Consider the following 17,327-nt stretch of genomic DNA (forward strand, 5'->3'; position numbering starts at 1 on the left):
TACTTCCATCGGAGTGGACACTTCATCAGGAAGTGGCCAATCAGATATTCCTCACATTTGGTTATCCACTGGTCGACCTGTTTGCGACCAGAGACAACCACAGACTTCCTCTGTATGTGAGTCCAGTGTACGAACCAGCAGCGTGGGCGGTAGACGCGCTTTCGTTCGATTGGGATCAACTGGACGCTTACGCTTATCCCCCACCCATTCTAATTCCCCAAATCTTAGGGAAAATCAGGGTGAGCTCTTGCCGGATCCTCCTGATAGCCCCTTGGTGGCCCAGGAGATCCTGGTTCAATGACCTTCTCGGTCTCCTGTGCGAATTTCCTAGGGAACTCCCGCACAGGTCAGATCTCCTATCTCAGAGAGGCAGACTTCACATGGATCCAGACATGTTCCACTTACACGTCTGGCCGTTATCAGGCAATCCCTGCAGAAGAAACGCTTTTCTGTCAGGGCTTCAACGCTCGTTGCCTCTGCAAGGAGAAAGTCCACCAGAGCAGTCTATGATGCTCGCTGGAAACTCTTCTCTAATTGGTGTGTTCGAGGGAAAATTGATCCCCTCAATCCCTCTGCTAGACGCATAGCGGATTTTCTAATCTATCTCTTTGATGATAAGAAACTTTCTCTTAGCTCCATCAAAGGATACAGATCTGTGCTTTCGCATACCTTGGCTTTTCGTAAGTCATCACAAGTCTGTGCTGACCCAGCCATTTCGGAACTGATCCGAGCCATGGAACTTAAACGTCCTGTGTCTCGTTCTTCTTACCCCCAAATGGGATTTTGCTTGTGTTCTTATTAAAGCTCCCTATGAACCCCTTAATCAGGCTTCTTTACAGTTCCTAACCTGGAAGACCGTTTTCCTTCTTACCATGGCTTCATCCAAACGTAGAAGTGAAATTCATGCTCTTTCTATCGAAGAAAGCCATCTTCGTTTTGATTCCTCCGATGGCTCTGTCACCTTGTTGTGTCAGCCAGGATTCCTTGCTAAAAATCAACTCCCCTCTATGGCTTCTAAACCCTTCAAGGTCCCAAGTCTTTCTAGAACTTGTGGTAATGAAGATGAAGATAGACTCCTCTGCCCTGTCAGGTCTTTGAAGTTCTATCTTAGTAGAGTTAAGTCTATTCGAGGTTCTCGTAAGAGACTCTTCATTCCCTTTAAAGGGGGGGGGCGATGTGTCTGCGGCTTCTATTTCCCGTTGGGTAGCCTCGACTATAAAAAGGGCTTACTCTTCTCTTTCTTCAAGGGATTCATCCCTTTTTAAGATTAGACCGCATGAATTACGAGCAATGTCAGCTTCGTGGGCATATATTAATCATACCCCACTCTCTGACGTGCTTCAAGCTGCTTTCTGGAGGAATCAGACTACTTTTTCATCTTTTTATCTTCGTTCTATGGAGTGCCAACAGGACAACTTGTATTTGTTGGGCCCCCTTGTGGTTGCACAAACGGTAGTATCTTCTACGGCATAGGTATATTACGCTTATCCGTGAATTAAGTTAATACCGTAATAACGAAGATTAGCTGAGAACCGAGTTATGGGTTCCGCTGTGATGGGGAGATTTTCGCGAACCTTCCTGCCTCAGCTGCAAATTCAGCATATGATATCAGGTAACGTAATTAAGCTATTAAAACAATTTTTTCTAGTAAAATTCATTTTAATTAGTAATTACTTACCTGATATCAGTAAGTCCCACCTCCCACTCCGCTCTTCGTCTAATATTTCATATTTTTTATTGGAATAAGAGTGGATTCTGGGTAATGTCCCGTTTTGGTTGTGCGGCTACACGGCACTAAATGTGACCGCTCTGACCTACCTGACGGGTTTCTCAAAAAGTGTGGGATTCCTCGGACGAAAAATTCCGGATAAATTACGATCCTATCAGAGTAAATAGCATATGATATCAGGTTAGTAATTACTAATTAAAATGAATTTTACTAGAAAAATTTGTTTTTATCCAAAAACAATAATGCATGTACTTCGAAAGGTTACAAATCAGATGCTTCTAAAAAGGTCCAACAATTCCATGTTCATGTTTTCAGGTCTTGCATTTTTGATATTTCGAGACGAGACCAAAAAGGCTTTATTACCCAATGAGATTACGCACCTGGACACTGTGAGGGCACTGTTTGTGCGATCGTTTCCAGGGAAACTGACAATGTCCTTTCTGGAGTCACCCAAGAGGAAGATCTACATTCTGGAGCCGAGAACCAACATTTATTACCAGCTCGAGGACCTCAGGTAGGTGGAATGCAGGGAACCTGAGCTTATAAAACTCAAAATGACACGTTATTTTAATAGGGGTTGTGTTGTGGGAAAACTGGGCTTAATGTATGTGAGTAAAGTGTCACCGCAAATTAGTTGGATCATTCTTCACAGGCTACTTAAGGACAACACTTTACGCTTGGACTTGGTGTTTGCTTAGAAAGACTTCATTTAGACCGACAACTCCATAAAAAGTCATCAAACTGCACAGGCTATTCTGTGGGGGGTGGGGAAGATTATGCATATGCATTTAGCCCAGTTTTCACCAAACGCAGCTCAAGTTATGATGAAATATCCATCGAAACTTTATGACGTATTTATGTAACCAGACAATTTTGGGGAAAAAATTGGCAGAAACTGATATTGCTTTAAAATTAGATTGAAACGCTATTTGTAACTTAACTTCCCGTAAATACTGAATCAGTAACATAAGCAATTAGGGACATGTTTTTTTTTCTCGAAAAACTGTAGGGCTGTGTTATAAATTTGTTCATTGGGAAGTACCATTTGTTAACATGCATTAGTTATCAATCTTCATTCGGAAATGCATTATATGTTCTCCAGGGGTTATCAATAATTAACAGTGGTGCATTAGGGGAAAATTTGCATGCAATTTTGCAATTATGCCCCCTGGAAGTCAAGGTCATAAACTACTTTGACCATGCAATCTTAGATTATAATGCAAAAGCTGTACATTTATGCGCTGTGTGGTATCAGTTAAGTCTTTTTTGCATCAAATTATATCCTTGAATATTCTTTGTGTGGTCAAGCAAATTGAATCGGGGATTGCAAATGCCTTTTCATGGTCAAAAAGACATAAAACTTTGGCTATTCACAGCTCAGGGGAGATATAGCCTTGATTCATTAGTGATAAGATGCTAATGGATATGGTTCATCATCAGTTTTCTTGAAGTGAAGGCCAGTTTGTCTTGTTATCAACATCTTAACCCTTTGCATGCTGGGTAATTTGTTGTCTGCTAAAATGTCGTCTGCTGAATTTCTTAAATAAGCATTTTCTTTGATATTTTTCAAAGAATACTATCAGAATAGCAAACAGTTTGGATCCTGATGAGACGCCACGTTCTGTTGCGTCTCATCTGGATCCAAACTGTTTGCAAAGGTCTTCAAAATCCGGTTCCAGCACTGGAAGAGTTAAATGACTGTTATGCAAAACTTCGGGGAAATGCATGTCATGTAAAATCATCCTGGGGCCTGTTACCCTAGGGTTGTCATTTTGAGCATTGCCTATCTCACTCATTTGAAAAAGTGTGAACATTGGTCATTAACTATTGTAGTAATTTGTAATTTTCATTTATACAAATTCTCTTGAATAGACAGTTGTTTTAAGAATTCTCACAAGAAATCAGACCTTTAGCAGTGGTGTGCATAGATACGAACAAAGAGTGGGAGGCATTACACAGTGCATTTATTTTGTCTGTAAATCCTTCCTTACAAGTGTCCCATTCACGTATCAGTCTGTTCTTGTGAGGACTGTTACTTCATCATTTCATAGGGAATTTTGCACCAAGGGGCATTTTATAGAATTTGCCTGATATGATCACAATGTCTGTCTCTAGGACTTCTTTGTATTTTACCACTTAGATACGTATTTTCACGCGTTTGTAGTGCCTTTCTTACTATATTTAAGTTTTTAAGGCTTCATCTCCAAACCTTAGATACTGATCAGCAGCAAACAGCGTAAACATGAACAGACTGCGAGTTACTCGCAGGCTGTTCTGGTTTTATGCTGTTTGCACATAGCCATATCCAATTTCGCTCTCAGTGGGAAAGTGTTAAGGCAATTTTGAAATAACTTGCTACAAAATATCAGTGTAAAAACACTGTGTCACACAACACCCATGTCCCTATCTCAAACCTCAAGGTCATACATAGAATTCGAAAGTTGATATTGGTTTAATTCAGCAGTCTTTGTCCAAACATGCGTTGTGGGTGCACCAATGTCAACTAAATATTGGTTGTGTGTGTTTTCTTGTGCATCTAGACAACTTGAGCTATGTGTCCACGATTGGTCATTGTCTACTCAGGTACTACTTAAATATACCCTGGGTACTCTATAAGTATACTTTACTGAACCCTGGGTACGAAAAATATACTTTAAGAAGTACCCGAGACGACAATGACCAATCAAACGCTATGTGTGATTTTTAGTTATCACTTGTGTAGCAAACCTAGTGAAAATTATTTTATGTAATGTTTTATAACTGTATCTTTTGTGCAGGGATATTAGGGACCGAACAGTATTACGTGTTCATGAGTGTGATAGCATGGAGCCCCAAAGGGTCAATGAGAAGCCAGAGGTCAGAGGTCGAACAGTTCAAGTACCAGCGTCATCTGTTCATGGTTACTATGGTGCCGGACCTGCTTCTGCTATCACAAGTCAGGTAAGAGAATTGATAGTGGTTTTTGTATACTAGACCAACCAAATCTTAGACTAATATGAAAGAATATGGTTCTGCAAGTACTTGTATTGGGGTATTACTTGGCATTTAACACCTTCATCAGTCTAAATATAACTCTGTACAAGACTAAATTAACATGATTTACATTAAGTTATTTATTGTTTGTTCATATTTTACCAATCAGATTTTATTGTATTGGATGTCATCCAATCAGGTTCAGAAAGCGCAAACCCTGCCAGCATATATGCACCAGCCCATCTACATGTCACATGACGACATCACCCAATCACCAGCCAGAACTGCCTATGAAAGGTCAAGGTCACTGACCCCAGACCCCGTGAGAACAGCCAGCTATGCCCAGAACCCAATATACGGGCGCATGGGCATCTCACCCGAGCGACCACCACCCCCTTCCCAGGACAGAATAGGCCCACCAGACCGGCAGATTGGGTTGCGGCCGATTCCAGAAAACGCTCAAATGCTCAATGGTTATGGCGTGAAGAATGGCATGGGTTATGACTACACTGACATCTCTCAAGGGTCCCACAAGCAATATGTCAGACAGGCCATGTCTCCGCCTGCAGTGTCGTCTGCGCCCAGAATGGACACTGGACGTAGGGCATTCTCCCCACCCCCGAACCTGCAAAATTATGATTACATACAGGTTTGAATGTTTATTATGTGCCTGCTTTTTAAAAGAGTGTTTTTAGCTCGATTATTTATAGAAAAATTGAGCTATACTACTCGCCCAAATGTTGGCATCTGAGAAGGGCTCTGGTTGAGGTCAACATGCAACATTTCAGTATCACTGTCTCTACTACAGGATTTGGATGGAAACTTCATACATGTGTTTTAGGTTATTGTGTGAGGTAACTAACCAAGTTCAATAATTCAGACATACAATATAGCAGAATTATGCCCCTTTTTGTACTTGGGTTAAGGTAAATATAAAACATCTTCATATCACTGTTTATACTTAATGTATTCAACTGAAACGTTCCATGTGTTCAGGGTGTTTGTATGAGGTTCTGACCAAGTTCCTCAGCACTGCAGGCTGAATTATTCCCATTTGTTGTACTTTTTTTAATTTGTTAATATTTGCATGGAAAATCTACATGTTACTGTTACTACTTGAGGTATTCAATTGAAACTTCATCCATGTGTGTTGGATCATTGCGTGATGTCAATGACCAAGTACCATAACTCGGACCTGCAATTTAGGAGAATTATGCACTTTTTATACTCAAAATATTCTGGTTAGCGTTTGCATGCGAGTATTCCATACTTCTACATTAACCACAAATATTAAACTACAATTTTAACCAAAAGCATGTTTTTAGGGTCTTCATGAACATACGCTGACCAAGATCTTTTAAAAGTCTGGTAATTGTTTGCTTGCAAGATGAAATTCCTTAATGAAGAAACATAGAATGACAAATACACATGTGGTGATACGGACGATCTGATTTATAATATTACACATAGTATTCACCAAAAATTGCAACTAGAAAGACTATAAAATAGTACAATTAGTGAGGGCTCAAGGGGGGGGGGGGGGGGGGGGTCACTGCCGTTTATCTCTGTTATCTCCAGCGTCCCCAGACCCCCTGGCCTAATTTTCGGGACTTAAAATTTCTGCCAATTGACACCCCTGGACTTTAATTGTGAATTGTGTGCTATGTTTCAGGTGGTCCCTGCCAGTCAGATGGGTCCCACTTACATGGCCAAGGGAGTGCGGGCCAGCACCATGGTAACACCCCAGAGGGCAACAGGTGCCCCCCCTACGTCAGTGACCTCTACCGTGTCACAGGTCACCACGCCAACACTGCCACCATCATCTCAGGGTCAGCAGCAGACTTCATGGCGTATGTTGGATAGTTTAAAGGCTCTTTGATAGGTTTTGGGTTTTAGAATACTTGAAGTCTTGAAGCCAATGAGCACACATACATGTAAAACACAATGTAGTCAACAGTGGTCAATGACATACAGGCATATACATATGTAATTTTTAGCAATATAAATATAGAATTAACAATAACAGAATTAGCAACTCTAAATAAACAGCTAATTGTAACATGTGTGTATATATATATACTGTTTAGTGTTAGGTACTAAAATAAGGTAAGTATATAACATGCATATTGTCACTCCCGCTGAACTACCTTACAATGAGAGGTGCATCTGTACGACAACGCGATATGGCGTCATAACTACAACGGTTACGGCGTCTTTCCACAGTTTGTTGACGATATGGGACGTTGTTAAAATAAATGACAGTAACGGTAATTTTTAATAGTTTTTATGCTCCCCAAAAAAAAATTGGGGGGAGCATATAGTCGCCGCTTCGTCTGTCTGTCCGTGTGTCCGTCCGTCCGTGTGTCCGTCCGTGCACAATTTTTGTCGGGGCTATTTCTCAGCAACTAATGACCGGAATTCAATGAAACTTTATGGGAAGCTTCACTACCAAGAGGAGGTGTGCATATTATCAGCGCGTTCTGGTCGGATGATTTTTCACAGAGTTATGGCCCTTTGAAATTTTCCATTAACTGTACATATAGTGCAATTCTTGCTGGGCTATTTCTCAGCAACTAATGACCAGACTTCAATGAAACTTTATGAGAAGCTTCACTACCAAGAGGAGATGTGCATATTTTCAGTGCGTTCTGATTGGATTATTTTTCACAGAGTTATGGGCCTTTGAAATTTTCTATAAAAAATTCTTGTCCCCCCAACTACTGTGCACTGAAGATGTTTCCTTTTATCTGAATATATAGTGCAATATTGTGACATAAAAAAAACTTTGGGGAGCATCACCCGTCTCCGACGGTTTCTTGTTGTATGTGTAAGCCAATGTTTATTTAAATACGGACACTGTGTTCCTCTTTCACAGCTTGCCATGTAATTATGCTGCCCCAAAATTTATTTTGGGGAAAGCATATAGTTGTCGCTTTGTCTGTCCGTGTGTGCGTCTGTCTGTCTGTCTGTCCGTCCGTGCACAATTTTTGTCCGGGCTATTTCTCAGCAACTAATGACCGGAATTCAATGAAACTTTATGGGAAGCTTCACTATTAAGAGGAGATGTGCATATAATCAGCGGGTTCTGGTCGGATGATTTTTCACAGAGTTATGGCCCTTTGAAATTTTCTATAAAAAATTTCTTGTCCCCCCAACTACTGTGCCCTCAAGACGTTTCCTTTTATCTGAATATATAGTGCAATATTGTGACATAAAAAAAACTTTGAAAAGCATCACCTGTCTCCGACGGTTTCTTGTTTATTCCTATGTTATCGATAAAATGGAAGTTTTACAGACCTGTACAGACATCTCATAAAATCATTGGAATATAATTCAAAGTCTGACATCAAACAGAATAAAATGCAAACAAACGTAAGCAAGAACGAATATTGAATCAATCTTTTCAAGATCTGTCTCAAAATTAACTGCATGTAAGTGTAACGAAATAAATTTTGATGAATTAAAATGTTACAGCGTCTTACAGAGAGTGTTACAGTGCATTTACTACAACATGTTTAAGGTAACGGTATAGTATCGACGAGGTTTCGGTAAATAACAAGTTCGGTAAATTGTATTTATATAGTAAATGTTGTTAAGGGTTCGGTAAAATGGATCTTTATAGAGGTATACCTACAATGAGGTGTTAATGCCAGCTATTATTGTCTTACATCAGCGGCATATATTTGCAAACTTTTTAATTGATTAATTAATGCAATGCCTACAGTAAAGAATTTAGGCGCATGAATGAGCTACCACTTAACTTTTTAAAAAGAATAATTTTAGGTACCAAACCAAAAAATGTAGATTGAATTTAAAATGTAACTTCATTGATAGTAAATTTACGATTTAAATAAATCAATACTAAATTTTTTAAAGAGTTGGTGCATTTATAAAAAAAAAAAATAGTAATAAGTAAAAGTAATAAATAATGTTGATTTAAAGACTGAATTAATAGAAAATCTTCAATTTAGATTAATGCTATTCACAAATGTTCAAAGTCTTGTAAAATATTGTAGTACTGATTTATTTAAAAAAACAACAGCATAAACAAATATTAATGAATTTGTGATTCTAAGATTAGTTCAGTCTTTAATTAAATATTTTTACTATTATTTTATTTAAAAATAAAATGTACCAAATCTTTAAAAATTGTATCAGCGATAAATTAAAAAACGCCATAAAGAAATACAAATAAATATTACCCAAATGAAGTCTTGCTTTTAAATGACCTTTATATGTTATTAAATTCCCCACTTTCGATGTGTAATATAATTCTACATTCTTGTTAAATTCTTTATAGTAATTGAGGTAAATAGTAACTGTTGTTGTTGCAATCAATGACGAACTCCATACTCACGTTGAAAATGCTACTTTTGTGGAACGAAATCTCCATGGTTGTAAATTTGACTTCCTGCAGACGCTGTAACGCTGTAAAGAAGACACCGTAACATGTCATAGTCGTAAGAGAAGATACCGTAACATGTACACGGAGTCGACATGCTACAACTTTTTTGCAAAATCGGATAGAAATCACCAATAATAGTATACACATGGGCATCACATGTTTGTAAAAGAGTGAAATTGATACAAATAATCATCGTGACAGAAACTGCAAGCCAAATACAACGAATTTATTTGATTTTCTATGTTTTTAGCTTGAACTTATTTCTTTTATCATGATTTCACGGAACAGAACAGAACAGAATAGTTTATTTTTGACTTAAGCATGTGAAGCTCATCGTCATTAACATACATATAAATAACAGCATGCTTTGAAGTACACACAAAACACACATCATTTTAAAGAATAAATAATCTAAATAAACACGAAATATACATAGTTCGTGAACATATTTCGTGAGAATGGTACATGGATGGGTTTAATACACAGTGGTCACACAATGTTATGCATATAGGTTTACAAATATAGGTATAATTACATATTTCTAAACCTTATTTTTTTGTAAAAATGAATTTCTATTTAACACTACATATATATGACATTTTCTCTTATTTTAAAGCATGTTAAACAATACATGGCTAGCTTTCTTAATACAGTTTTGTTTGAGCTATTAAGTAGTTTAATAAACTTGAACATATTTGGCCGGATTCTATAATATTTCGGAATTAATGCATTCCTAACATCATTATAACAAGGACATTTAAGAACAAAGTGAAATTCATCCTCGATGTCATTAAGGTTACATAATATACATTTGCGTTGATCTCTGCCAATATTCTGGTGTCTGCCCGTTTCTATGGATAATTTGTGAGAGGACAAACGTAATTTTGCAATAATATTCCTATGTTTTTTGTTGTCAACAATATCAAGATACAATGATCTTTCAAAAACCGGTTTGAGTTCCTTATATAGGATCATTGAGCTACACGACGTTGCACTGACATCCCAGTTGGTAATATACTGGTCTCGTAATCTGTTTTTGAATAACGGGATAAAGTGATCATTGTTAACAGATTCAGGGTATAGCCATACATCGGTAAAACCGGTTTGGTTAAGAATGTCCCGTATTTTCGATGACCAATTGTTAGCATTATTTTTACGTTCAATTTCTAATCTTTGTAAAACTACAACTTGTTTAAGAATACAATTTCCCTGTTTCACAGTATGTAATTTCAAAAAATATTTAACCATCCTGACATATCTGTCGATATGCAAGGGAAATCGACCAACTTCGGCATATAGCGATAGTGAATTTGTTGACATTTTTACGTTTAATAGTCTTTTACAACGCTAGAAAATGTATCAATAGATTAGGTAGCCAGTAGTTGTAGTTATGACACCGTATCGCAATGTCGTACAGACGCACCTCTCATTGTAACGTTGTTCAGCGGGAGTGATTGTAGAGTCGTATCTTATTCAGATAAACTTGAATGTTCTTAGAATGTGTATACATATAGCTTTTATTGCTATGACTACAAATAGACATTTATTTAGCAGCATTGTGAGTGATATTTACAAGTAGCTCCAATAATAAAATCAGTATGAATACGTAAGAACACACTTTGGACTCTTCATACATGAGTTTCCAAGGCTTTCCTGATAAAATCATTGTGCTATTATACAATGAATGTTTGTCATTACATCTAATGAAAATGGTGGCATTTAAAAATTTTAGTAATACAAATGTACATGGATTGCTTAGTGGCCCCATTTTCGTTTAGGAGAGCGTTCCCCAGTTGGGCGACCCCCAACAGCCCTTTCAACGGTACCTTACTCAACCTCTAGCAGTCATCATCAACAGCAACAGCAGCAGCAGCAGCGGTCACAAAGTTACAGGGTACCAATTTCGAATGAAAGGGAACCAGTGTCTTCTCTGCGTCCACGTAGTATGACCCCTTCTCCCATGGACAACTATGAGAATGATTTCACAAGGTAACATTGATACTTTGAATGATAAAGTTTACATTAGTTTGAAGGTCTATCTGTCATTGTGTATAATTTAGGCGGAAAATTTCAGTGACATAAATATTTTGCTTTTTTGTGATGATTATGTGAGTTCTAAATTGTCTGAAAAGTACATTGTTTATTGATTTCAATCTGATATGGATTAGCTTAATGTGATAGCAGCTCAAAGATAGTATTTTTAGAATGTTCACCATGCATTTTTTTAATGCCTCTCTCTTGATGGGACATACTATGGGACCACCCTTAGGGGTCGATAGATGGATGGATGGGCGGTTTGTGGGGCAATTTTCCGCTCTCTGAGTCCTACGGATTTAATTGTATCTTCAACAAACTATCTGAAAATATTAGTAACAATAAAATGGAGGTAATGTTCTGTGTACTTTTGTCCATGGCCTAGTTCTTGCATGATTAACCATGTATGTATGTAGCAATATTATCTAATCACGATTGGTAAGTTATAGAAAAAAAAAGAAGATTTTTACAGAAACAATTAATGTATTTGGAACATGTATCGGAACACCATAGTTTATTTACAGAAAATACTACCAAACACGTTATCACTTCGTTATGTTTTTATGTTGCAAAATCCTTAAACGCAATTGTTACACGATAATTTTGTATTACTGCATTCAACGACAATCACTGCAATTTCCATCAACATACTATTATTTTCAGAAACAGAATTGACAAGATGGAGCATCAGCTGGCTAACTTGGCTGCCTGGGTGCAGACCGCAGTGATCCATAGCAACACTGGGGCGCCCTCTAGCGTTAAAGGTCCTAGCGGGCCCTCTAGTCTTACCTCAGAACCCAGCCCTCTTGGGGCAATGCCTGACTCTGCCAGTGGAAGTAAGTCTTGTGTGATTCCGGATATTTATACTAAGAATATTAGGTTAGTGTTGGATAATGGTGATGTTATTTTAGCAGATGTTTACACTGTTATTATTATTATTGTTAGTAATGGTTAGTTTATTTAGCAAGGCCTTGAAAACTTAATTTATGAACTGTGGTCAGCGATCGGATTTTATAAATAATCTTAATATTGTCCAATAACAGACATTTTTATGCCCCCCTTCGAAGAAGAGGGGATATATTGTTTTGCACATGTCGGTCGGTCCGTCGGTCGTCGGTCGGTCGGTCCGTCCACCAGATAGTTTCTGCATGATAACTCAAGAACGCTTAGGCCTAGGATCATGAAACTTCATAGGTACATTGATCATTACTGGCAGATGACCCTTATTGATTTTCAGGTCACTAAGTCAAAGGTCAAGGTCACAGTGACTCGAATTAGTAAAATGGTTGCCGGATGATAACTCAAGAATGCTAAGGCCTAGGATCATGAAACTTCATAGGTACATTGATCATGACTAGCAGATGAACCCTTTTAATTTTCAGGTCACTAGGTCAAAGGTCACAGTCTCAGTGACTCGAAATGGTAAAATGATTTCAGGATGATGACTCGAGAATGCTTACGCCTAGGATCATGAAACTTCATAGGTACATTGACCATGACTGGCAGATGACCCCTATTGATTTTCAGGTCACTAGGTCAAAGGTCAAGGTCACAGTGACTCAAAACAGTAAAATGGTTTCCGGATGATAACTCAAGAATGCTTACGCCTAGGATCATGAAACTTCATAGGTACATTGATCATGACTGGCAGATGACCACTATTGATTTTCAGGTCAGTAGGTCAAAGGTCAAGGTCACAGTGACTCGAAACCGTAAAATGGTTTCCTGATGATAAGTCAAAAATAATTAAGCCTAGGATCATGAAACTTCATAGGTACATTGGTCATGACTGGCAGATGACCCCTATTGATTTTCAGGTCACTAGGTCAAAGGTCAAGGTCACAGTGACAAAAAACGTATTCACACAATGGCTGCCACTACAACTGACAGCCCATATGGGGGGCATTCATGTTTTACAAACAGCCCTTGTTTGTCTATGGAAATCATTTTTATGCCCCCGAATCGAATGATCAGGGGTATATTGTTTTTGGCCTGTCTGTCTGTCTGTCATTCTGTTTCAAAACTTGAACCTTGGTCATAACTTTTGCAATATTGAAGATAGCAACTTGATATTTGGCATGCATGTGTATCTCATGAAGCTTCACATTTTGAATGTTGTAAGGTCCATGTCATCCTTCAAGGTCAAATGTCAAATATATGGCTTCAAAGCGGCGCAGTAGGGGGCATTGTGTTTCTGACAAACACATTTCTTGTTCTTCTGTTAAATCTTGCTTTGCATTCTATAATAATAATCCAGATAGTAGTTGAGATTTATGGTAGTGAAAAGTTTGCTTTATCAAACGGTGCTGTTTACGAAATGTTCTAAATGCTCATGCCACAATATATATATATATATATATATATAATATATATATATATATATATATATATATATATATATATATTACTGTAAGCAATGTCGTTTTCTTAAAGTGTGTCATGTCTGCTTTTCATTGAGAGACATTCTTGCCAGCTGCATAAATTCTGGGCTTGTACTAATTGGCTTACATGTAGATGTTTACATTTGTAGATTTATTTGATATTTAATCAGAACTTAATTGGTATTTAAAACAAAAATAATCTTAATTTTCTTCACTTAACCCATTTATGCCTAGCGTCTAGAAAAAAGGCATTGGCAAACAGCCTGACCCAGATGAGACAACGCATGATGAGGCGTCTCATCAGGGTCTGCGCTGTTTGCTTAAAGGAATTTCTGTAAGAAATATTCTAAATATAGAAATAAATATACTAGACATCCCTAATTTTGGAAATAAATTGATCCAATTTAGAAGGATGGGAGAGTCCATTAGGCATAAATGGGTTAAAGTTTTTCCAATGTGAATGCTATGAATTACTGAGTGTGTCATACCAATATTTCCCATCAAAGTCTATGTTATTTATAAAAAACAACTTTAGTCCTTTCTATATGGCGGAATATTCTCATATTATTCTTGATTGCTTAACAGAAGGATGAAGAACAACATTTAAAGTAAACTTGTAGAACACAATTTTTATGCCCCCTTTCAAAGAAAAGGGGGTATATAGTTTTCGCACTGTCCGTCTGTCAGTCTGTCTGTCAGCCTGTCACACTTTTTGTGTCCGCTCTCTAATTCAAATAGTTTTCATCCGATCTTTACCAAATTGCTCAGAAGTTGTATCTAGACAATATCTAGGTCAAGTTAGAATATGGGTCATGTCAGGTCAAAAACTAGGTCACGGGGTCACTTATCGCATTTCAAGGTTTTAGTATGGTGTCCGCTCTCTAATTGAAGTAGTTTTCATCTGATCTTTACCAAACTTGGTCAGAAGCTGTATCAAGACAATATCTAGGTCAAGTTCGAATATGGGTCATGCCGGGTCAACAACTAGGTCATGGGGTCACTTCGTGCATTTCAAGGATTTAGCATAGTGTCCGCTCTCTTGTTTATGTGGCTTTCTGATTAATTTTAAGATATTCTAAGACATCTTCTTTATGCCCTCGAAGGAGGGCATATAGTGATCGGACTGTCCGTCCGTCACACTTTGTGTTTAGATTTCGAAAAATGCTCATAACTTCTATGTCGCTTCAGAAAGCAATTTCATATTTGGCATGCATTTGTACAAGGCCTTTCCATACGCACACAAATTTTGACCCCTGTGACCTTGACCTTGAACTTAGGGTCCACGTTTAGGTTTCGAAATCTGCGTTTAGGTTGCGAAAAAAGCTCATAACTTCTACAAAGCGTTTATAGGGGGCATAGGTCATCCTATGGTGACAGCTCTTGTTATCTCAAGTATTGAAAAAACAGCGCTCGGTTTCTTTATTCTATTCTGATTGCTTGTTGCTTTGTTTGATGTTCATGCTTTTGCTTTGTGCTATTTATTGTAGGGGTGGAAGGGTATGAAAAGGAACAGCCTTTGTACCAGGGTATGAGCTGTTGAATCTGTGCTTTTGTTTGTCCTTAAGATCATTTTTACGCTAATAGAGAATATGATGTATGGATTTCAAAATTTGCTGAGCAGTTTTCAGATGTTTGCTGATGAAATAAATGTTATTAGTTTACTGTGTCTTAAATTTGAATATGCATAATGTCTGCGATGAAAATTTTTCCAAATCAAGCAGAAAAAGAGTAGATATTTCTTTAGATTCTGGTACAATTTATATAAGAACTTTACAATCAATGGAGTACATTGTTTTATTAAAACGAAAAAGATATAGAGAAGAGTAATCTTTTATGTCCATAATTTATGAATGCAAGTAACATTTGTACTTGGAGCCTGGACAAAAATGGTGATGTGTAACCCATTCTCTTTCCTTAGGTTTATCGGATTTGGGTTCTGAAGGCACTGTGGCTCTATCCCATGACATGAAGATGAACATCCTGTCCATCAAACACCAGGCAGATGCCCTGCGTTTGGACCTGCATAGCCTACGTCGACTGCAACAGATAAACAAGGAGTCCATCATTGAGACGGTGGATGATGCTTGGAAGAAAATCAGAGTGCGAACAATTTGGTTGAAATTTTCAATATACACTCCTACATGTATTAACTTAAGCATTCTCTACGTACAAGTATTTTTATATCCATCTGCTGGTGATATGATGGGGATAGGAATGCCCTTTTTTTTGTGTGATGGTTCATGACATTTCCATGTTGCTCCGTATCTCCTATATACCCATGGATGAATTTTCATGAAACTTTGCTCAAAATGGTCATTGAAATTGGCAGGAGGCATGAATCAATCAGGTTGGTGCAAGGTCAAGACATAATGTATGTATATAATGTTTGAGTCTTCATTTTTTAGCTCGGCTGTTTTCGGAGAAAACCTGAGGTATTGTCATAGCCAGCTCGTTGTCTGACGTCCGCCGTCCTCGTGCTAAAACCTTGACATTTTGCTCTAAAATCAAAGTGCTTCCACCTACAACTTTGAAACTTCATATGTAGATGCACCTTGGTGAGTTCTACATGCCACACCCATTTTTGGGTCACTAGGTCAAAGGTCAAGTTCACTGTGACCTCTAAAAAAAATAAAAATCTGACAAGCTTTCATTTATTCAGCCGAGCGTGGCACCCGTTTTGCCGTGCTCTTGTTATGTCTTCTAAGCTTTTTCTATAGCTAAAAAAAAATTTCATGGAACTTGGCTCAATTGTTCTATTTATTGAGGCAATATTCACAAGACATATGTCAGCCACACCAGCTGAAGGTCAAAACCACTCTTGACAATCAAATAATTGAGACTCCATTTTCTTGTCCTTGCTTTACAAGTAACTCCTACAGCTTTCAAAAGTTTTCATTTGACAGTCGCACTTTTTTTGGTGATGGGGTCACACTTTGAGTTGAAATATTAAAGGTTACATTAAACATTTGCCTTTTTGAGCCTCCATTTGCTTGTCCAGTGTTTTTGTCCGCTCCATATCTCCTTTACGTTTTGAAGGATTTTCATGAAATATTGAGCAAATGTATATTATAAGTCAGAGTGTAATCTATTTAATCCATGCACATGTCAATCAGTTCTGTCTTTTACTTGTCTCCAGGATGCAATGTCTTCCGTTCCCGGTGCTGAAAACATAATCATTCGTCAACAACGAAATGAAGTGGACACTATGTACCAAATCTACCTCGAGGATAAGCATCTTGCTGAGAAAGAGCTCAGGTATGCTTGCAGTCAATGTTTGTAGGGTTATGTATGACAGCAGGACAAAATGTACTTTTATAACCAATATTATTCATCAGACACTTAATTTTTTCTAAGATTTTCTTGTGTTTGCTCAACCACGATAACAAATGTTTACCACACGTTTGCATTTGAAGTGCAAACTTATCTGGATTATCATTCAGAAGAGCCTGCCTTAACAAAAACGAAAAAAACAACGAACAGTGGAAAGTGTCGTCTGTTGACAAATCTGGGATGACACTTTACGCTCATGCATTAACTCTTTCCCACTTAGAAGCAAAGTGAAAATGGCTATGTGCAAACATCATAAAACCAGAACATCCTGCCAGTAACTCACAGCCTGTTCAGGTTTTATGCTGCTTGCTGCTCATCAGTATCTATGGTTTAGAGATGAAGCCTTAAAAACTTAAATCTGTTGAGAAAGGTCTTTAATTAAATATAACTTTCTAAGGGACTACAAATGTGTGAGAATACAAAGGGTTAATATACTTTTGTAAAATTACAGAATGTTCAGATTTAGTAAACATGT

At 37.8% G+C, this 17,327-nt stretch overlaps 1 protein-coding gene across 10 annotated transcripts in view; it reads left to right on the plus strand.

Annotated features, from left to right (window-relative positions):
- LOC127856225 (SRC kinase signaling inhibitor 1-like) overlaps positions 1–17,327 on the plus strand; it is a 250,653-nt gene that overhangs the window by 218,804 nt on the left and 14,522 nt on the right. For 7 of the 10 annotated variants that reach the window (XR_008037915.1, XM_052392316.1, XM_052392317.1 and 4 more), the window contains 9 exons: positions 2,045–2,243; positions 4,507–4,669; positions 4,902–5,351; positions 6,375–6,552; positions 10,886–11,096; positions 11,805–11,977; positions 15,010–15,048; positions 15,441–15,622; positions 16,659–16,777. Coding sequence is in view for 9 of the 10 variants with exons in the window: in XM_052392316.1 (XP_052248276.1) it covers positions 2,045–2,243; positions 4,507–4,669; positions 4,902–5,351; positions 6,375–6,552; positions 10,886–11,096; positions 11,805–11,977; positions 15,010–15,048; positions 15,441–15,622; positions 16,659–16,777 (1,714 nt within the window). In the remaining variant the exon portion in view is untranslated. The remainder of the gene's footprint in view (positions 1–2,044; positions 2,244–4,506; positions 4,670–4,901; positions 5,352–6,374; positions 6,553–10,885; positions 11,097–11,804; positions 11,978–15,009; positions 15,049–15,440; positions 15,623–16,658; positions 16,778–17,327) is intronic. The other 3 variants (XM_052392308.1, XM_052392310.1, XM_052392313.1) reach the window with 3 other exon arrangements.

The sequence above is a fragment of the Dreissena polymorpha genome, chromosome 13 (assembly GCF_020536995.1).
Source record: "Dreissena polymorpha isolate Duluth1 chromosome 13, UMN_Dpol_1.0, whole genome shotgun sequence".
Classification (NCBI taxonomy): Eukaryota; Metazoa; Mollusca; class Bivalvia; order Myida; family Dreissenidae; genus Dreissena; species Dreissena polymorpha.